Below are 17,767 nucleotides of genomic sequence, written 5' to 3'. Positions count from 1 at the left end.
CCTGTAAGCTGCATTTATAAAAAATGGCTACTCCCCCCCCCGCCCCTCCAGTCTACCCTGGTGCTGGACGGCGAAACCGGGCGAACAGATGAGAGCGAGAGGAGGACCCCCCTCTCCACCAATCCACATCTCGGTTACGCATGCCAGGTCTGCATCCTTCTCCAGGATAAGGTCGTGAATAACATGGGACTTATTGGACATAGGCCTGGCATTCAACAGCAACAGGGATAGAGTGGAAGGCTGGCTGAGCTGACTACCTCGATACTGGGGGTTGGACACAGTCTCAGAACAATGAACAGCAGTCAGACATCTGTTCATCATTCTTCTGACACAAATTCTCAGCAGCCAGTTCTAAATTTCTTTTCAGAGTGTTCATCAGATTGTCTAAATAAGATATTACATTCTCAGGATCAGATTCTTGTATTTTCTCCCAACTTTGTCTAAGTAAGTCAAGAGGTTCTCTCACTTTTCTCCCAAACAGCAACTCAAAAGGACTAAATCCTGTACTGTTTTGGGGTACAGACCTATATGCATATAACAGAAGTTGTAATTTCTGATCCCAGTTGTAAGGATTCTCAGCAGAATAGGCCCTAATCATGTGCATTAGGGTACCATTAAATTTCTCTGTAAGGCCGTTAGTTTGCGGGTGATATGGGGAAGTATTTAGATGTTTGATCCCACATATTTGCCACAGTCTCTGCATGAGCTTTGAGGTAAAGGATGTTCCTAAGTCAGTTACAATTTCCGATGCGAAGCCCATATGGCTCATATAACTCAGCAAGGCATCAGCCACAGTATGAGTCTCAATATTCCTCAGAGGAATAGCCTCTGGGTATCGTGTGGCATGATCAACAATGGTCAGAATAAATCTGTTCCCCCTTTGGGTGACTCTAGGCAATGGTCCTATAATATCCATACCAATGCGTTGGAATGGGGTAGAAATTATTGGTAAAGGGCATAGCTTCGCTTTAGTTTTATCATTGTTATTACCCTGCCTTTGACAAACATCACAACTTTGACAGAAATTTTTAATCTGCTTTCCCATCTCAGGCCAGTAGAAATTTTGTGATATTCTTTGTTTGGTTTTATTAATGCTTAGATGCGCAGCAAATACATCTGAGTGTCCCCTTTCCATTATTTTCTGGCGATATTTCATGGGAACCACTAACTGTTTTTGAAGATTTTCCCCTCCTTTCCTGGGGTTCACCAGAGACTCTCTGTACAATAAGCCCTGTTCAATGCGGAACCTTTCAGGTCTTTCAGGGGTTAACTGTACTTCAGAAACGTTCTCAAAGCAGCGTTTCAGCATGGAATCTGCTTTTTGTTCAGGAGTGAACATATTACTTTGGGGAATATTAAATTGAATTATCTCGGCTGAGTCATTACAATCAGGCATTCCCTTCCTATGACTTTCATTCCCCTCCTCAGCTGTCCCTGCTTTCTCTTGTTGGGAATGTGTTAGAACTAAAACCCTCTTTACATGTTCAGAGAGGTCAGTTCCAATCAAAACTGCTGCTGGCAACTGTGAAGAAATTCCTATTCTCCAATGTCCTTCCCATCCCTGATATCGAATGGGTAATTCAGCTACAGGCAAAATGACAGCTTCTTCTCCAATTCCCTTAACAGACATGTCTTCCCCTTTCAAAATGTATTTCTGGGGGACTATATCAGGGTGACATAGGGTTACTTGTGAGCACGAGTCCTTCAGAGCCATGTATTTATTATCAAAGACATAAATATTGTCTCCAGCCGTTTTAAATAACTCCTGGTCTGTTTTAATTAAAAAGCAATGTCTAACTTCTGCCAAAGGAAGATCAGGTTCACTATTATCAGCCTGTGTAGAGAGCTCAGCTTGTGTTGCCATGGTGACTAACTCCTCCCTTGGTGGATTAACCTGTTCCTGCTGCACACAGTATACGGCCTTAGGCTTACTTAAATTTCCTTTCTGTGGCCCAAATTCTCTATTTTTACCACACTGGGTCAAAATATGGCCCTTTTCACCACACCGAAAACAAGCCCTAAAGTTCAATTGATCATTCCCAGCACCCTTAACTCCTTTTCCCTCCAAATTTTGGTTTCTGGTCTGGTTCTGGTCTGAGGGCTTGCCCACAAAATGGCCCCCGACCTTCTGCTGGTTCTTAAATTGTCCCCTGGGATATTTATTTGCGTCCTCCCAAGCTTTCCTCACAACTTTCCCCTCAGAAAAGCTGGGTTTTCTAATCTGGGAAATAAAATCAGCAACCTCCCCTGCCTCTTGTAAATTTCTGGGTTTCTTGTCCCTGACTAAATACTTCAGTTCTCCAGGTAAGAGAGAATAAAACTGCTCCAGTCCAATGAGGTTTTTAAGATCCTGTACTGTCTGGACTCCCTCCTATACAAGCCATTTGTCCAGATATCTGGTCAAGTTTGCCCCCAACTGAAAGTAAGACTCATCAGGTTTCTTGGTTAGAGCCCTGAATTTCTGTCTCAAATGTTCTGAATTTATGCCATACCAGGCAAAAACTAATTTTTTGTATTCCTCATAATTTTTAATTAATTCAATAGGAATCTCAGCGTAGATCTCAGCCAATTTGAGATCTCAACATTATCATTCTTTCAGATTCCCTCACTTCAAAATCTTCACATGCTCTTTCAAACATCACCAGGAAAGATTCAGGATCATCTCCTTTTCTAAAGACTGGGAATCTTTTCAGGTCTGCCTTTGACAACTGTCTCCCCTCAGAGTTATCTCTGCCATTGTTGTTATTGTTATTATTGGCCTGAGCTGCCAATTCTAGCCTCCTAAGTTCAAATGCCATTCTCTTCTTTTCCAGGGCAATTTTCTCCCTCTCCATCTCTAAGGCCAGTTTTTCTTTCTCCATTTCTAAGGCCATTTGCCTTTCCTCAGCTTTGGCTTTCATTTCTATCTCCACTTTCCACTTTCTGAAATCTATTGAGTCTTCCCTTGAGGTCTCTTTCTCCTGATCTGAGGTAAATCCTTCCTCAAAATCCCCATTTTCATTATCTGACCCAACTGCCATTTCACAAGGCACTTGCTCAGATTTCTTTCCCCTGGTTAAAGGCATTTTCCTTTCTTCAGGCTTATGATTCACCTTTCAAGCCTCAATTTAAAACGTACACTTTTTTCCTGTCAGTGAGTGTCTGTGTTACAATTAGCTTTCCAGCACTCATCTACTGGTAAGCTAGCTACAGTGATTAGGCCTCTGCCTCCAGCTAGGCCTTTCACCACAGACAGAGCTTCTTTCTCTACCTCAGGCAACAAAACAACTTGAATTACCAGCTTCCCCTATCCCAGGTTTAGCTGACTTGAGTCCCCTCAGCTTCTCTGCCCTTGGCTCCGCTTTGTCCCCTCAGAGTTCTCCCTTGAACTCACGACAAGCTAGCCAACCTGTCACAGATTATGCTTTGGGCAACTCACTCCAAAATGGTCTCCACAGAGCCAGTCACTATCTTAGTCCCCAATCTGAGTTTTAGAGCCCCCCTTCTAGACTTTCTCCCCATGAGACAAGTCCTAGGAGGTTACCCACTCGTCCGTTCAGACTCCCTGACTAAAGATCTGCTCTGGGCACCTTTCCAGTCCAAGGCTTTACTGGACCACACTTATATCCCACCACTGCCACCAATTATATGTAGCGGGCCACTCTGAAGCCTCTATCCACTCAGGTCTCCAGGAGTGCTCACTACTCTTCCTCGTCAACTGCTGCCACCAATTATAATCAATATTTAAAAAGGACAAGTGTTTCTTCCAAAACAAAACTTGTTTATTGATATAATAAAATAAAAAGAGTAAATCACAGGTAGATAATCAAGTTGTAAATCACTGTTTCTCATTCATTGAGTCACACAGACTTTTCCTCACTGATTATTTTGGCTCACAGGCCTCCAAACATGCTCATCACTAACTCTCAATCTCTCCTTCTATCAGTCTCTCCATCTAACCCTCTCACACCTCACACACCCCTTTTATATTTCAGCTCCTCCCCCTTCTGCACCACCCTCTGTCCCTTCATTGGCTGATGTTCCACTGCCCAGCTGTGACGGACAGGTGAGAGCAGAGCTGAATGTTACAGCACCTATGTGAAACTCATTGGAGCATTCTAGAGCTCAAAGCAACAAGACTGTTAGGACAGCCCCCACTTCCAGTGAGCATGCACCTGTGCCTAGCAGCTGTTCCTCAGTTCCCTGTGAGTGAATAATGGCATGGCAGAATGAGGTGAGTAAAGGTGGTTTGTGTGAACTGACAGATGGCCACTCAAAGAACCATAGTTACAAGTGAGTAATCTGTTCTTGTTTATCATGGTCTCTGTGTATCACACATGTGGGTGACTGACAACCTCACTTACTGGATGGTGGGATGTTATGCCAACACAGATGAAATGACTGCTCCCCCTGTTTAGCCCTGACATCCAGCCCATGTCTGATGAACATTGATAAGGGATCACAATAATACCAGTCGTCTATATTAGAGACCACAATAATATCACAAGAGCTCCCATTAATATCAACAGTTGTTAATGCTGAGGTGGTAAAGTAAATCCATAAGATTAGCTTTAATAATCAACAAATTTACAGTGCAGCTATTTAGCCACTAAAACTGAACATCTAATTCCAAAAGAGGGAGGCTTTACACCTGGCAAGAGCTGTACCTCTCAAATCTTAAATCAAGCCCAGTATATAGAAGATGTTTTGAAACATAAAATAACTAGAGCAATATCTGCCAACCTCTCAGCAGCATATGATACTGTCCACCATCAATTGCTGCTCAAAAGTATCTACCTGTTCATTAAAGATCATGGATTAACAAAAATAGTCACCTTTCTACTTAAAAAAACAAAGCTTCTTTGTTGAATTTCAAGGAAGGCACAGTCACTGGAGAAATCAAAGGAATGGTCACCCAGAAGTAGGGTTGCCAGATACATTGGTACCAAAAGGAGGACATAGAAAGACAAAAAGGAGGACAAGGAGGACATATTGAATGTTTCATTTGAATCATTCCAGATTAAACCCACAATCAATACAATTTTCTTACAATTGCTGCCAATAAACATCTCTTAGTGAACTGACCAAGAAACAGTCATGTTAAAAAATAAAAATAAATTCGATGGAGGCTTTTTTCAAAATACCAAAGAAAGAGAGGTTACTTACCTGTAAATATGGTTCTTCAAGTGATACTCTGTGAATTCACACATTTGGGTCTTGTCCGCGCTTGCGTGGAATGTTCGGAATCTTCTAGAGCTTTTTATCTGAAAGACAAACAGCATAGATTGCCCCCTACACGCATGCGTGACCTCCCTTTCCCTCCAGTTCCACATATCCGCCATTGCCTTCCTTTTGAGGTCTGTAAAACAGAGGCAGTGACGGACAGTGGGGAGGATGGGAGGGTATGTGTGAATTAACAGAGTATCACTTGAAGAACCATATTTACAGGTAAGTAACCTCTCTTTCTTCAAAGTGAACTCTGTGAATCACACATTTGGGTGACTGACAAGCTAACTTACCGGAAGGTGGGCCGTCACTGTAAAACTGATGTGAGGACAGCCCTCCCGAAGGTTGTTTCCTTCTTAACCCGAAGGTCAAGCCTGTAATGGGTGACGAAGGTCGACACTCTGGACCAAGTCGCCGCCCGACAGATATCCGGTATGTCCACACCACGGAGTAAGGCGGTCGAGGTTGCCATCGATCTAGTAGAATGTCCTCTTATACCCTCCGGGACATCCTTCTTGGCTAGCTGGTATGCCAAAGAGACAGTGGAAACTAACCATCTAGATAAAGCAGGTGACGAGGCTGCACACCCTTTATGTGATCCATAGTAACACAAGAAGAGCTTCTGAGATTTCCTAAATTCGTTAGTCCTAGAGACATAGTAGGACAATGCCCTCTTCACGTCCAAAGAATGGAGCATCCTTTCAATGTCTGAGGAAGGGTCGGGAAACAAAGTTGGTAACGAAATGGGTTGACTTAGATGAAAATCCGAAACAACCTTAGGTAGAAAAGAAACATCCGGAAACAATACGACCTTGTCCTTGTAAAATTGTAGGTAAGGGGAGTCTGAACGCAATGCAGCCAATTCAGATGCTCTCCTGGCAGATGTAATAGCCACCAAGAAGAGAGTCTTTAGAGAAAGAAACTTAAGATCACAGGAAGACATAGGTTCAAAAGGATGCTTCATCAGGGCATTTAGGACTAGAGTCAAGGACCACTGCGGAATCAGTGCTCTCACCAGTGGGCGAGCATTTATAAGTCCTTTAAGGAAAGTCTTAAAAGTTGGGTGGGTAAACAAACGTGATGAGTCAGAACCTGAGGGCTGATGAGCAACTATAGCAGCCGCATAAACCTTTAAAGTTGAAACAGACAAACCAAGGTCAAACAAGTGTCTCAAGTAAACTAACAACGTCCTTAACGAAACAGGAGATACTTGAAGATTATTAGAAGAAGCAAAACAGACAAAATTGTCCCACTTGTATTTATACAAAGACTTAGTTGAGGGTTTCCTAGACTTGTCTAATATTTCCTTGATTTGTGGCAGATCCTCCACGCAGTCAGATGGAGCGATTCTATGTCCGGATGAAGAATCGAACCTGCGTCCCTCGATAGCAAGTCCGGTATCGGTGGAAACTTGAACACGTCTGTGGCTAACTCTCTGAGGGCTGGAAACCACGGTTGGCGTGGCCAGAACGGAGCTACAAGGATAGCTGAGGCCTTGTGTTGGGTTAGCCTGACTATGGACCGCTGAATCAGAGGAATTGGTGGGAACAGGTAAATGAAATGTTTCTTCCATGGAATCATGAACGCATCCCCTAGAGAGGATGGGCCCTTTCCTGCCCGGGAAGCATATGCATGACATTTGTTTTTGTGCGAGGCAAACATGTCGATGTGAGGATAGCCCCATTTGATGCACAACTCCCGGAACATGTCCTCCTTCAGTTCCCACTCGTGGGACTGACCACTCTGACGACTCAAGAGTGTCTGCCAGATAATTCTCAGATGTTGAGATGTGAAGAGCCACTGGGTAAACATGATGGACACAACACCATTCCCAGAGGTGTACAGCTAGATAGAGCAGGGACAGAGATCTCGTCCCGCCTTGTTTGTTGATATAATACAGGGTCGTGGTGTTGTCTGTTACAACTTGTACATCCCGACCCTGTATCATGGGGAGGAAGGCCCTGAAGGCTTTTATCACTGCTATCATCTCGAGATGTTTTATGTGGAGGCCCTTTTGACAAGGTGTCCAAGGAGCATTTACGGTGTGGCCGTTGCAATGAGCCCCCCAACCCGTGGGGCTCGCATCCGTTGTGACTTGAATAGACAATTGTAGAGGTCGGAAAGGCCGGCCCATTAGAAGATGCGGGCGGAAACCCCACCACAACAGTTGCTTTGCTAGCTCTGGGGAGACCCTCAACTGCTTCTTTGGATGTTCGCACAGCGGGTTGAAATGATGAAGGAGCCAAGCTTGTAATGACCTCATTCTCAGCCTGGCATGTGGTAAGGCGGCCGTTGTTGATGCCATGAGGCCTAACAGATGTTCAGCCTGGTGCGCTGACACTAGTGCATGAGGCAGGAAGCTTCTTATAGCCATCTGTAACTTCTGTATACGGTCCGCAGGTAAAAAAGAGTCTTGCTTTTTTTGAGTCCAGGGTGGCTCCTATGTAGGACATTACTTGAGAGGGAGTTAGAGTAGATTTTTCCCAGTTTATGGTGAGACCTAAACTCTGCAGTGCGTGTAGAGTGAAGTCTGTGTCTTGGAGAGCCTTCCGTTTGGATGGTGACACCACGAGCCAATCGTTGATGTAAGGAAATATTTTTACACCTTGCAGACGGAGAAAGGCCGCAACTGGAGCCATACACTTTGTAAAAGTGCGTGGAGCCGTCGCTAAACCGAAGGGTAAGGCCATATACTGGAGAGGAGTATTGTTGATGATAAACCTTAGATATTTTCTGTGATTCTGATGAATTGTAATATGAAAATATGCATCCTTGAGGTCTATGACAGTAAACCAATCTCCTTTTCTCAGCAGGTGAACAATGGACTCCAGCGTGACCATCCGGAACCGTCGAGGCTGTAGGTAAGTATTTAGCTTTCTCAGGTCTAAAATGGGCCGAAGTCCTCCGCCCTTTTTCGGAACTGTGAAATATCTGGAGTAGAACCCCCTCAGGATTTCCTGATGGGGAACCTTTTGTACGGCATTCTTTTGAAGTAGAGCCAGAACCTCCTCTTCTAGGACAGGGTTGGGAGTTGTTACTTTGATGTATCCTAGAGGAGGAAGTTGGAGAAACTCTAGACGGTATCCTAATTGTATGATGCTGAGGACCCATGTGTCCTGTGTAATGAGTTGCCAATTGCGTAGAAACGGGGAGAGTCGAGTCAGGTGGATCCAATGGTCGTCTGGGGCAAAGTCAAAGAAACTGTCTGGATTTCTTAGAAGGTGGACGGAAGGTCTGACATTTGTGTGATGGCTGTTGTTTATATGCAGGTTCTACAGAAGACTGCTGAGAGGATCTATTGCCAGATGCCCTGAATGGGTGAAAGGTCTGAGAACCCTGCTGGTGATATTGTGGCTGAGGGAACTGTCATTGCCACTGCTGCTTTTGGAACCGTGGTTGTTGATGTATAGTATAAGACTTAGCCGTCTTTTTACTTTCATGTATTGACTTTAACGACTCATCAGTCTTTTCATTAAACAAACCCTTCGTGTCAAAGGCTTGTTCTTCAATTTGTTTTCTTACATCTTCCACAATTCCGGAGGCTCTGAGCCAGATATGTCTCCGAAGAGTGATTGCAGAATTAAGGGACTTAGCTGCAACATCAGTAGCATGTCTGGCCGATAGCCTCTGATGCTTTGATAAAGTCATGGCCTCAGCATGTGCATTGAGGCATTCTTGCCTTATATCTGGGGGAGCTACTTGTAGAGCTGGGAGCACTTTGTCCCATAAGTGCTTCTGATATGCCCCCATCATAGCCTGATAGTTGAAAATTTTCAGAAGGAAAGATTGAAAAGAGTAGAGTTTCCTTCCCAAACATCTAATTTTCTCCCCTCTCTATTAGGAGGAGTTACATGTGGTCTACCAGAAGCCTTAGATGCATTGGCATGCACAATGACTGAGTTAGGGGCGGGATGTTTAGATAGGAAGTTTACTTCCTCGCCATGAATTCTATACATATTTTCTGTCCTACGTGAAACAGACACAGGGTTGGAAGGCTGTGAGCAAGCATCCATGATTAGGGCATATAACTTAGCCACATAGGCGAGGCTCAGGGGTTGCGCAGAGTCCCTGTCAATTTCTCCAAATATTGGGTCATCGGTAGGAGGAGGTGGTAACTTCGTTTGCATGTTCAGGGCTTGTGCCATCCTCTCAATCATCTGAGAATATGATGAAAAATCCTCAGTAGGAGATGAAGGATGAGGATTTCCTGTGTCAGATTCAAAGGAATCCGCCTCAATTGGAGATTGTGCCCGCTGAACAGGAAAGTCTTCCTCCTCCTGGTTCGAGGAGAGCTCACAAACCTCCTCCTCCTCTTCCAAAGGAAGAGTGTGAAGAGAAACCTCTGCTAGTGAAGGCTGAGGGTGGGTAATGGTACTCTTAGGTCTCGACGTCGACGGGACAGAAGCGTCCCTAGCTTTCTCAGTAGCCTGGGTAGAATGGGCGGAGCGAGGCTTCCGACGTCGTGGTGGGGAAGGGGAGGACGACGTCGAAGAGGAGGAGAAATAGCGTCGCCTCCTGTGCCTGCAGCAACTAGATAACGAAGACGACGACGTGGAGTCAGTGTCGTCATGACGACGTCGGTGCTTGGCACGACCCCGTTTGGAGTGGGAGTGCTTGGCCTTCACATGCTTATGTCTTTTACGACGTGAATCCACCTCCATGTCGGAGCCACCATTTCGGTCGGTGGATAAGTGCCTCCGTTTCGAGGTCCGCTTGCGGGGAACCTCTCTCTCCTGAGAATGAGAAGGAGACTTAGACGTCTCAATCGCCCGGCCGGCAGAAGCAAGGCCAATAGGGGCAGAACGAGGGCTGGATAAGACAGCCTCTTCAACTCTGATCGGGCTCGGAGAGTGCCCATGTTGAGTGTTACCCTCCAGTAACTGAGAGGGAGGCAAAGACGGAGCCACTTCAGATAGGGAATCCCTATCTCTGGACGAGTCTTCCAAAATAGGAGAAGGAAGTGAGGCTGTAACTGGCGGCAAAGAAGCAATATCCTTAGCCTTGGTCTTCTTAGAGTGGATAGGCTGCTTTTTAGGCTTAGAAGTTTCCTTAGCCACAACCGTTGAAGTGGTAGACTTTTTGGCGGGAAACACAGTTGCCTTTTTTGAAGGCTTAGAAGACTTAGAAGTCCCTGCCACTGGAACGGAGCCTGTAGCTTCAGAACGGGGAGTACTAGAAGGCTCAGAAGCCGACTCCATAGCAGAAGATTGTGTAGAGGAGAGAGATCTTTCCAAAAGATAAAGCTTAAGCCTTTGCTGGGACGCTTTCAAAGCCGCCTTTGTAAACTACTTACAAAAGGTACAAACAGATGTATTATGCTCCTCTCCAAGACAAAATAAACATAAAGAATGCTGGTCATAAAATTGAATTTTCCTGTTACAGCCTTCGCATTGACTAAATGGCCTCGAAACTGACATAAAAGAGCACAAAGGGCTAAATAGCCCAAAATCCCATGACAATGAGGGTTAAGTAGATAATAGGCCTCCTGCTGAGGCGATAATGGGACTTCCCGCTGAGGCGGGAAGCCAGTGATCAGGCAATCAAGCCCTATAATCGTGGGAAAAACCAGAAAACCAAGCCAAAGTCCGAAAGCCAAAAGAGTAGTCAAACAGTCCGAAATCAGGGGGCAATAGAAAGCAGAATAAGAAGTCCAAATACCAGAATCCAATCACTAAAGGGAGCTCAACCGAAAACGTTCCGTTCGCAATGGCGGATGAAAAGGAACTGGAGGGAAAGGGAGGTCACGCATGCGTGTAGGGGGCAATCTATGCTGTTTGTCTTTCAGATAAAAAGCTCTACAAGATTCCGAACATTCCACGCAAGCGCGGACAAGACCCAAATGTGTGATTCACAGAGTTCACTTTGAAGAACATTATTTAAACAGCTAATTGTACAATTATTACCTTTTAATTTTTATTAGTTACACGACACATTTCTCAAAGGAGCCAACTTTTCACAGATCTTCATATGCATAAAACTGTTCACAAGTAACATTCTTCAAATTGTACTTTGTGAAAACGATTCCTTTTACAGAGTCAGCTAAGAGTCTGTTCCTTTCCTTTGTCCATTGAGCATCAAGGAGAACACTCTTTCCACGTTGCCATTGTGTCCAGAAATACAGAAGAATAATTCACAAATTTTAAGTACAATGGTGCCTCGCTTAACGATGTTAATTGGTTCCAAAAAACCATCGCTATGGGAAAACATCGTTAAGCGAAACACCATTTCCCATAGGAATGCATTGAAAACTGGTTAATCCGTTCCAATGGGAACGGATTACCATCCTTAAGCGAAAATCCCCAAAGGAAATATCGCTAAGTGAAACAATGTTTCCCCCATCGGAAAGCTATTGAAATACATTGAAGCTGACTCAATACATTTCAATGGCTTTCTGATGTCCGTTTTCGCTCATTTTTAAGTGTCTTAAAATGTTTGAAACCTGTTTTAAATGCTTGGAATTGGTAGTGCACCTTGTGAAACATGTGCAAACTTAATTTGGCTTTGTTCTGAGTCTTCGTTAATGGATTTAAAAGGGGAGAACAAAAAATCACCAGAACAAAGCCAAACTAAGTGTGCATAGGTTTCACAAGGTGCACTACCGATTCCAAGCATTTAAAACAGGTTTAAAACATTTTAAGACAGTTTTAAATGAGCAAAAACGGACATTGTTAAGTGAAATTCGCCCATAGAGAACATCGTTAAACGATGCAGAAAATTCCTCAAAGAAACCCATCGCAAAGCGAATACATCGTTAAACGAAGCAATCGCTAAGCAAGGCACCACTGTAACTCTGAAAAGGAACTTGTATTTGGGCATCTTTGGAAAAATAAACACTGTTCATGCAAGAGTCTTTCAAAAAACTGTTCATTCTTGTCTTGCACAAATGATTTAAGATTGCAGAAGAGTGGAAGAGTCAAGTCTCTCTGTGTGTGTGTGTGTCTCCCGTCCCCCCCACACACAAACCCTTCCTCAATGTTCAACAATCAGTTGCTTCAGTTCAATGTGTCCATTTCCTCTCATTCAGTATGCCCATTTCCTCTTCAGTTTACTATGTCCATTTCCTCTCATGTCCATTTCCACCCATCCCTCCTCTCTCCCTTGCAGTCACAACCTTTTTCCATGGTTTATAAAAGTAAGTCTCTCTCTCACATACACCCTCCCTCCCTACATTTTCTACAATCTTACTTTTAAACAAGTTCTGTGAAGCCACCAGTCGCTCTCTCGCACCTTTCTTCCCTCCTTAATTGAAGTTTTCTCTCGTGCTCTCAGTCACCTCCGGCGGAAGCAGTCATTGCTTGCCTCGGGCTTTGTTGTACAGCTGTAACCAATCAAGCTAGCTTATCTCCGATCTCTAGCGTAGGTGGAGGAAGAACCCGACGGATTACAATTGGACAGCTGTCAGGGTCGCAACTAACCTTTACCTGACTAAGGTAAAGGCTGCATGTAGATCATTCTTCGCTAACCGGATAAGCGAAGCATCCAACCAGCAGGCGGAGTTATTCCGTATAGTGCGCGACCTATCTGGAACTGGTTCAGGTGATAGGCCTCCCCCCAGTTTTTCCCCTGACCAGTTTGCAGCCTTTTTAAAATCTAAAGTGGAGGCCATCCGCCGGGAGCTCTCTCCGTTTTTAAAAACAGTGAGTCGAGCAGAGATGTCCAGCGCTCCGTCTTACCCAGTGACTTTCGATTCTTTTCAGCCTATAACGCCTGATTCCGTCTCCAGGGTGCTTGACCGCTGCCGAGCCACCACCTCCTCCTTGGACCCTTGCCCTGCCTGGTTAATCAAAGCAGCCAGGCCGATAACAACAGAATGGGCCATAGTAATAATAAATGAGTCTTTCCTTGAGGGTAGATTTCCATCCGCCCTCAAGGAGACACTCATTAGGCCCATAAGAAAGAAACCTAGTTTGGCGGCGGACGAAATTGGCAATTATAGGCCCGTCGCCAATGTTTCTTTCATGAGCAAAGTGGTTGAGAGGGTGGTGGCCGATCAGCTCCAGGCTCACCTGGACGAAACGGATGCCCTGGATCCATTTCAGTCGGGCTTCAGGCCGCGCCATGGTACTGAGACGGCATTGGTCGCCCTGTACGATGACCTGTTGAGGGAGGCCGACAGGGGCAAAATCTCCCTGCTGGTCCTCCTCGACATCTCGGCGGCCTTTGATACCGTCGACCACGGTATCCTCCTGGGGAGGCTCTCTGAGTTGGGAATTGGTGGCTCGGCACTTGCCTGGCTCCGTTCCTTCTTGGGGGACCGTCCCCAGGGAGTTCAGCTTGGGGAGAGCGTCTCGGCCCCGTGGAGTCTCAATTGTGGGGTTCCACAGGGGTCGATTATCTCCCCAATGCTGTTTAACATCTATATGAGGCCGCTGGGTGGGGTCATTAGGGGATGTGGGGCTTCGTGTCATCAATATGCCGATGACACCCAGCTCTACATCTCCTTTTCACCAACTGCAGGTGATGCTGTCCTTTCCCTTCAGCGTTGCCTGGGGGCCGTACTGCAATGGATGCAGGAGAACGGACTGAGGCTGAATCTGGATAAGACAGAAGTTCTGAGGGTGGGTGCCCCCGTGGTAGGTGGCTTGGGTGGCTCTCTCACATTTGGGGGGACCACCTTGGCCGCGAAGAGTGGGGTCCGCAGCCTCGGCATATATTTGGACCCGACGCTCACCATGGAAACTCAGGTGGCGTCGGTAGCCCGCACTGCATTTTTCCATCTTTGGCGGATTGCCCGGCTGCGACCCTATCTCGACATGGGGGCGCTCACTACCTTGGTGCATGCGCTCGTAATCTCAAGATTAGATTACTGTAACGCGCTCCACGTGGGGCTGCCTTTGAAGCTGACACGGAAACTTCAGGTGGTGCAGAATGCGGCGGCCAGGCTCCTTACAGGAGTGAGAAAATATCAACACATCTCTCCAACTCTGGCCGCATTGCATTGGCTGCCCATCTGTTTCCGTGTCAACTTCAAAGTTTTAATGCTTACTTATAAGGCCCTAAACGGTTTAGGACCTCAATATTTGGCGGAACGCCTCCTCCCACCAAGGTCTACCCGGATCACCCGCGCGAGTCAGGAGGTGAGGCTGAGGAGCCTGACGCCGAGAGAGGCCCGGAAGGAGAAGACACGAAACCGGGCCTTGTCGGCGGTGGCTCCTCGCCTCTGGAACAATCTCCCTCCGGCGATTCGCACGGCCCCCACGCTGGGCACCTTTAAAACCCAATTAAAAACATGGCTGTTTATTCAGGCCTTCCCTCCAGCCAACTCTTGATTTTTTTCTTACATTTCCTTTTTATCTTTACTGCTGTTCTTGTTTGATTATTATGTATTTGTCTACGTTTTATTATTTGATTTTATATTTGGAAGCCGCCTAGAGTGGTCCGGTGGGCCAGATAGGCGGGGTATAAAATAAATAAATAAATAAATAAATAAAAGAAGGGAGGAGTTACAAGTGCCTTACAACCAAGGAAGGAGGGAGAGGTGGTTTATATCTTGAGGTTTGGCTGCAGGGGATGGGGGTGAAGATAGAAAAGCCAGACATTTTAAAGCTTTTTAGCTTTGCCTGCTGGACAGAAGGCTTTAGCTTCAAAACGAGGACATGTCCTCGTTTTGCTGGACGTCTGGCAGCCCTACCCAGAAGGTAGCTTCCTGGCACCTTTAAGTTTTAACATTTACACAAATGATCAACCAACATTCCCATACTTCAAGAGTTTTCAGCTACAGTGGTGCCTCGCATGACAACGATAATTCGTTCCACTGAAATCGCTGTTAAGTGAAATCGTCATCATGCGAAAACAGTTCCCCATTGGAATGCACTGAAACCCATTTAATGCATTCCAATGGGGAAAATACCTCGTCCAGTGAAGATCGCCCATAGAGAAGCCATTTTGCTCCGATCAGGTGTTAAAATGGTTGCCCTGCAAAGCATGGGTCCGGAAAACACAGGGCAGCCATTTTGCAAAGCCGACGATCGTTGGAAAAAATCGTTGTCTTGCGAACAAACGGTTCACGAAACACGGACCAAATCGTCATCAAGCGGAAATTGCCCATAGGAATGACTGTTTTGATCGCTAAAGCGATCGCAAAAAGTCATCGCAATGCTGATTCGTCATCCAGTGGGGTCATCTTCTAGCGAGATACCACTGTATGCTGAAAAATGTACCTTGACAATCCAGGAGGAAACCTTTGAGGACATCAAGCATTAGCTAATTTCTGCATTATAAGATCTTTCCTTACATTATAAAAACAACCAGCTGAAACCAAACCCTTTAAAAACACAGGTCTATGCCTTCTACTTAAAGAACAGAGGAAGCTCTGAGTTAGCTGGGCAAAATTTTGGAACACTGCCCTATCTCCAAGTATTTTTTTCATCACCCTGGATCAAACCCGGAACTACAGAAAACATTGTCTAAACTCCAAGCAGAAAATTGCCATCAGAAATAACCTATTTAGGGAACTGTCTAGGTCAGACTTTGGTACACACCCACAAACAATAGCAATGCAAATCTTCACAGCAGAACAAACCAGTTATATATGGGAAAAATCAGTATATGCCAAACATGCTCTTAATGACTCATGCAGAGTTATTACTGGCTGCCTGAAACCTACCATCACCATTATTTGGCTGGCATTGCTCCTCCAGAAGTGTGTCAAAAGGTGCTAGCAAATAACGAATGAAATAATGTAATACAGCACCAAACCGATTCACTTCACCAAACTCATTCATTTATTAGACAATGGCTAAAACCCAATAAATGTTTTCTGCACACATCTCAAGTTCTAAATATTAAACCTGAAGAGCCTAGAGTAAATATGGAAAACAAAAACAACACATCTTGCCATATGGGTGAATTTTGAAGAGTGTCTCCCACCAGGACAAGTCTCTGTCTGGACCATCTGGAAGTCACTTCATAGATTTCAAAGTGAAGTAGGAATATCAAAGAAAGTTCAAGTAAAATGGGGCTATTTGGATACAGGACATATTTTCTGGGATTATGGAAAAATGCAGTCAATGCTGTACTCATGTACATGTAATTCCCCCTGCAGTGTGTACAAAGGAAGATGCACCAAATGGCTGAGGTAGCCTGCTTCTGGTCAAAAATAGTCTGATTATCCTAAAATTTAAATTTGTTTTTAAATTTACCTATCTTTCACATACATCCATAATTTTAAACTGTGCAATGCTCTGATATGAATAAATAAAGAAAGCCTGAACAGAACTAATTTGTTGGCAATCTTCAATCCCTTCATCAGAAAAAAATTAAATGAATAAATAAATAAGACACTTATTTTTTATTACTGCTATGCTGACAACAGACAAACAACCCTAATAAATGGCTGAATGTTTGAAAATGTAATTTTTAAACAAAGGGACTCATTTGATTCTTGAAAAGCAGACATGTTACAGTGAATTTTACTTTTCAGCCATTTCTGATAACTGTGGGTGAAGGAAAAATATTTTTCATCAAGCTGCAAATTGTTATATTTAGTGATGTATTTTCTAATGGTATTCTGATTGTTCCCTCAGAAATGAATCTCCTTAGCAATTTTTTTCTAAACTGAAGTTTATGTTTGTTGACTATATGGACTGACTCAGAACATGAAAGAGACTATAGTCCTACACCTGGAAATAAGATCCACCAAACTCACTGAATGTACAGTACTTCTGAACTAATGTGCATAAGATTGCAATTTTTAAGAAATCCACTCTTCACCTCAGAAATCCCTAATGTTTTAAAACCAAACTCACCATTTCAGATTTTACTTCTTTTATTGGAACTTCTGTTTTGCCAATGCTTTTTTATAAATAGGAAAGAAAATTAATTGGCAACTGTTGTAAATCATGTCGTACCTTCATCTATTGATGCTTCACTACTGTACCCATCATATTCTGCAGAAAGAGGGCTATATTTTTGTCTGGTTTCCCAAATATAGTTTTTCTGTTGTCTGTTATCACCTGCTGGTGGTCTTGAACTTTGCGTTCTGGACAAGGCTTCATGGTATTTACCCAGTGCTTCATCTTCACTTTCAGATGATGAACCATGCTGATCCTTATTTATATATGAGTTATCTATTAATGGGAGAGGAAAGAAAACACTGATAAAAAATGGAAACTTATAACAAGCAGAATGAAGGCACATGCTAATATTTCATTGGTTAACCCTTAGACATTACTACATTTTCAAAAAATATGATTTACCTTTTAACAAAGTTATGCAATAACTTGAATTTCAAAACAAGCACAGCATGAATATATATACCTTGCATTTCTACTCTTACAATACTGGGTGCAAAGCATTTACTGAGAAAATAATTAGGTTTTTTAAAAAACAGAGGTATTTTCCAAAACATATGTTTTTTATCATGGCCCACAGGGATCAGGAAAGTTTTTTCTCTGTGCATGTGATTTTGCTTTTCTTCATTAAATCTCCTTAGACCCTTACAAACTGTTTCTGTCTGTTCCTAGCAAGAAAACTAACAAATTATAAACTCTAAAAACTTGATAAAAGGATTAATTCAATTACTCATATTACTCAACTTGAGGAATGATGTCTTCAAAACAAT

At 44.0% G+C, this 17,767-nt stretch overlaps 1 protein-coding gene across 10 annotated transcripts in view; it reads right to left on the bottom strand.

The window, feature by feature from the left end:
- SYT14 (synaptotagmin 14) overlaps positions 1 to 17,767 on the bottom strand; it is a 135,730-nt gene that overhangs the window by 78,270 nt on the left and 39,693 nt on the right. For 6 of the 10 annotated variants that reach the window (XM_020794607.3, XM_078382926.1, XM_020794605.3 and 3 more), the window contains one exon: positions 17,055 to 17,273. The exons of 1 other annotated variant lie outside the window; for it this stretch is intronic. In XM_020794607.3, the coding sequence (XP_020650266.2) occupies positions 17,055 to 17,273 (219 nt within the window). The remainder of the gene's footprint in view (positions 1 to 17,054; positions 17,274 to 17,767) is intronic. 3 more of the 10 variants (XM_078382927.1, XM_078382925.1, XM_072989821.2) reach the window with 1 other exon arrangement.

Source organism: Pogona vitticeps, chromosome 1, assembly GCF_051106095.1.
Source record: "Pogona vitticeps strain Pit_001003342236 chromosome 1, PviZW2.1, whole genome shotgun sequence".
Taxonomy (NCBI): Eukaryota; Metazoa; Chordata; class Lepidosauria; order Squamata; family Agamidae; genus Pogona; species Pogona vitticeps.
This window is presented reverse-complemented; position numbering and strand designations above follow the sequence as displayed.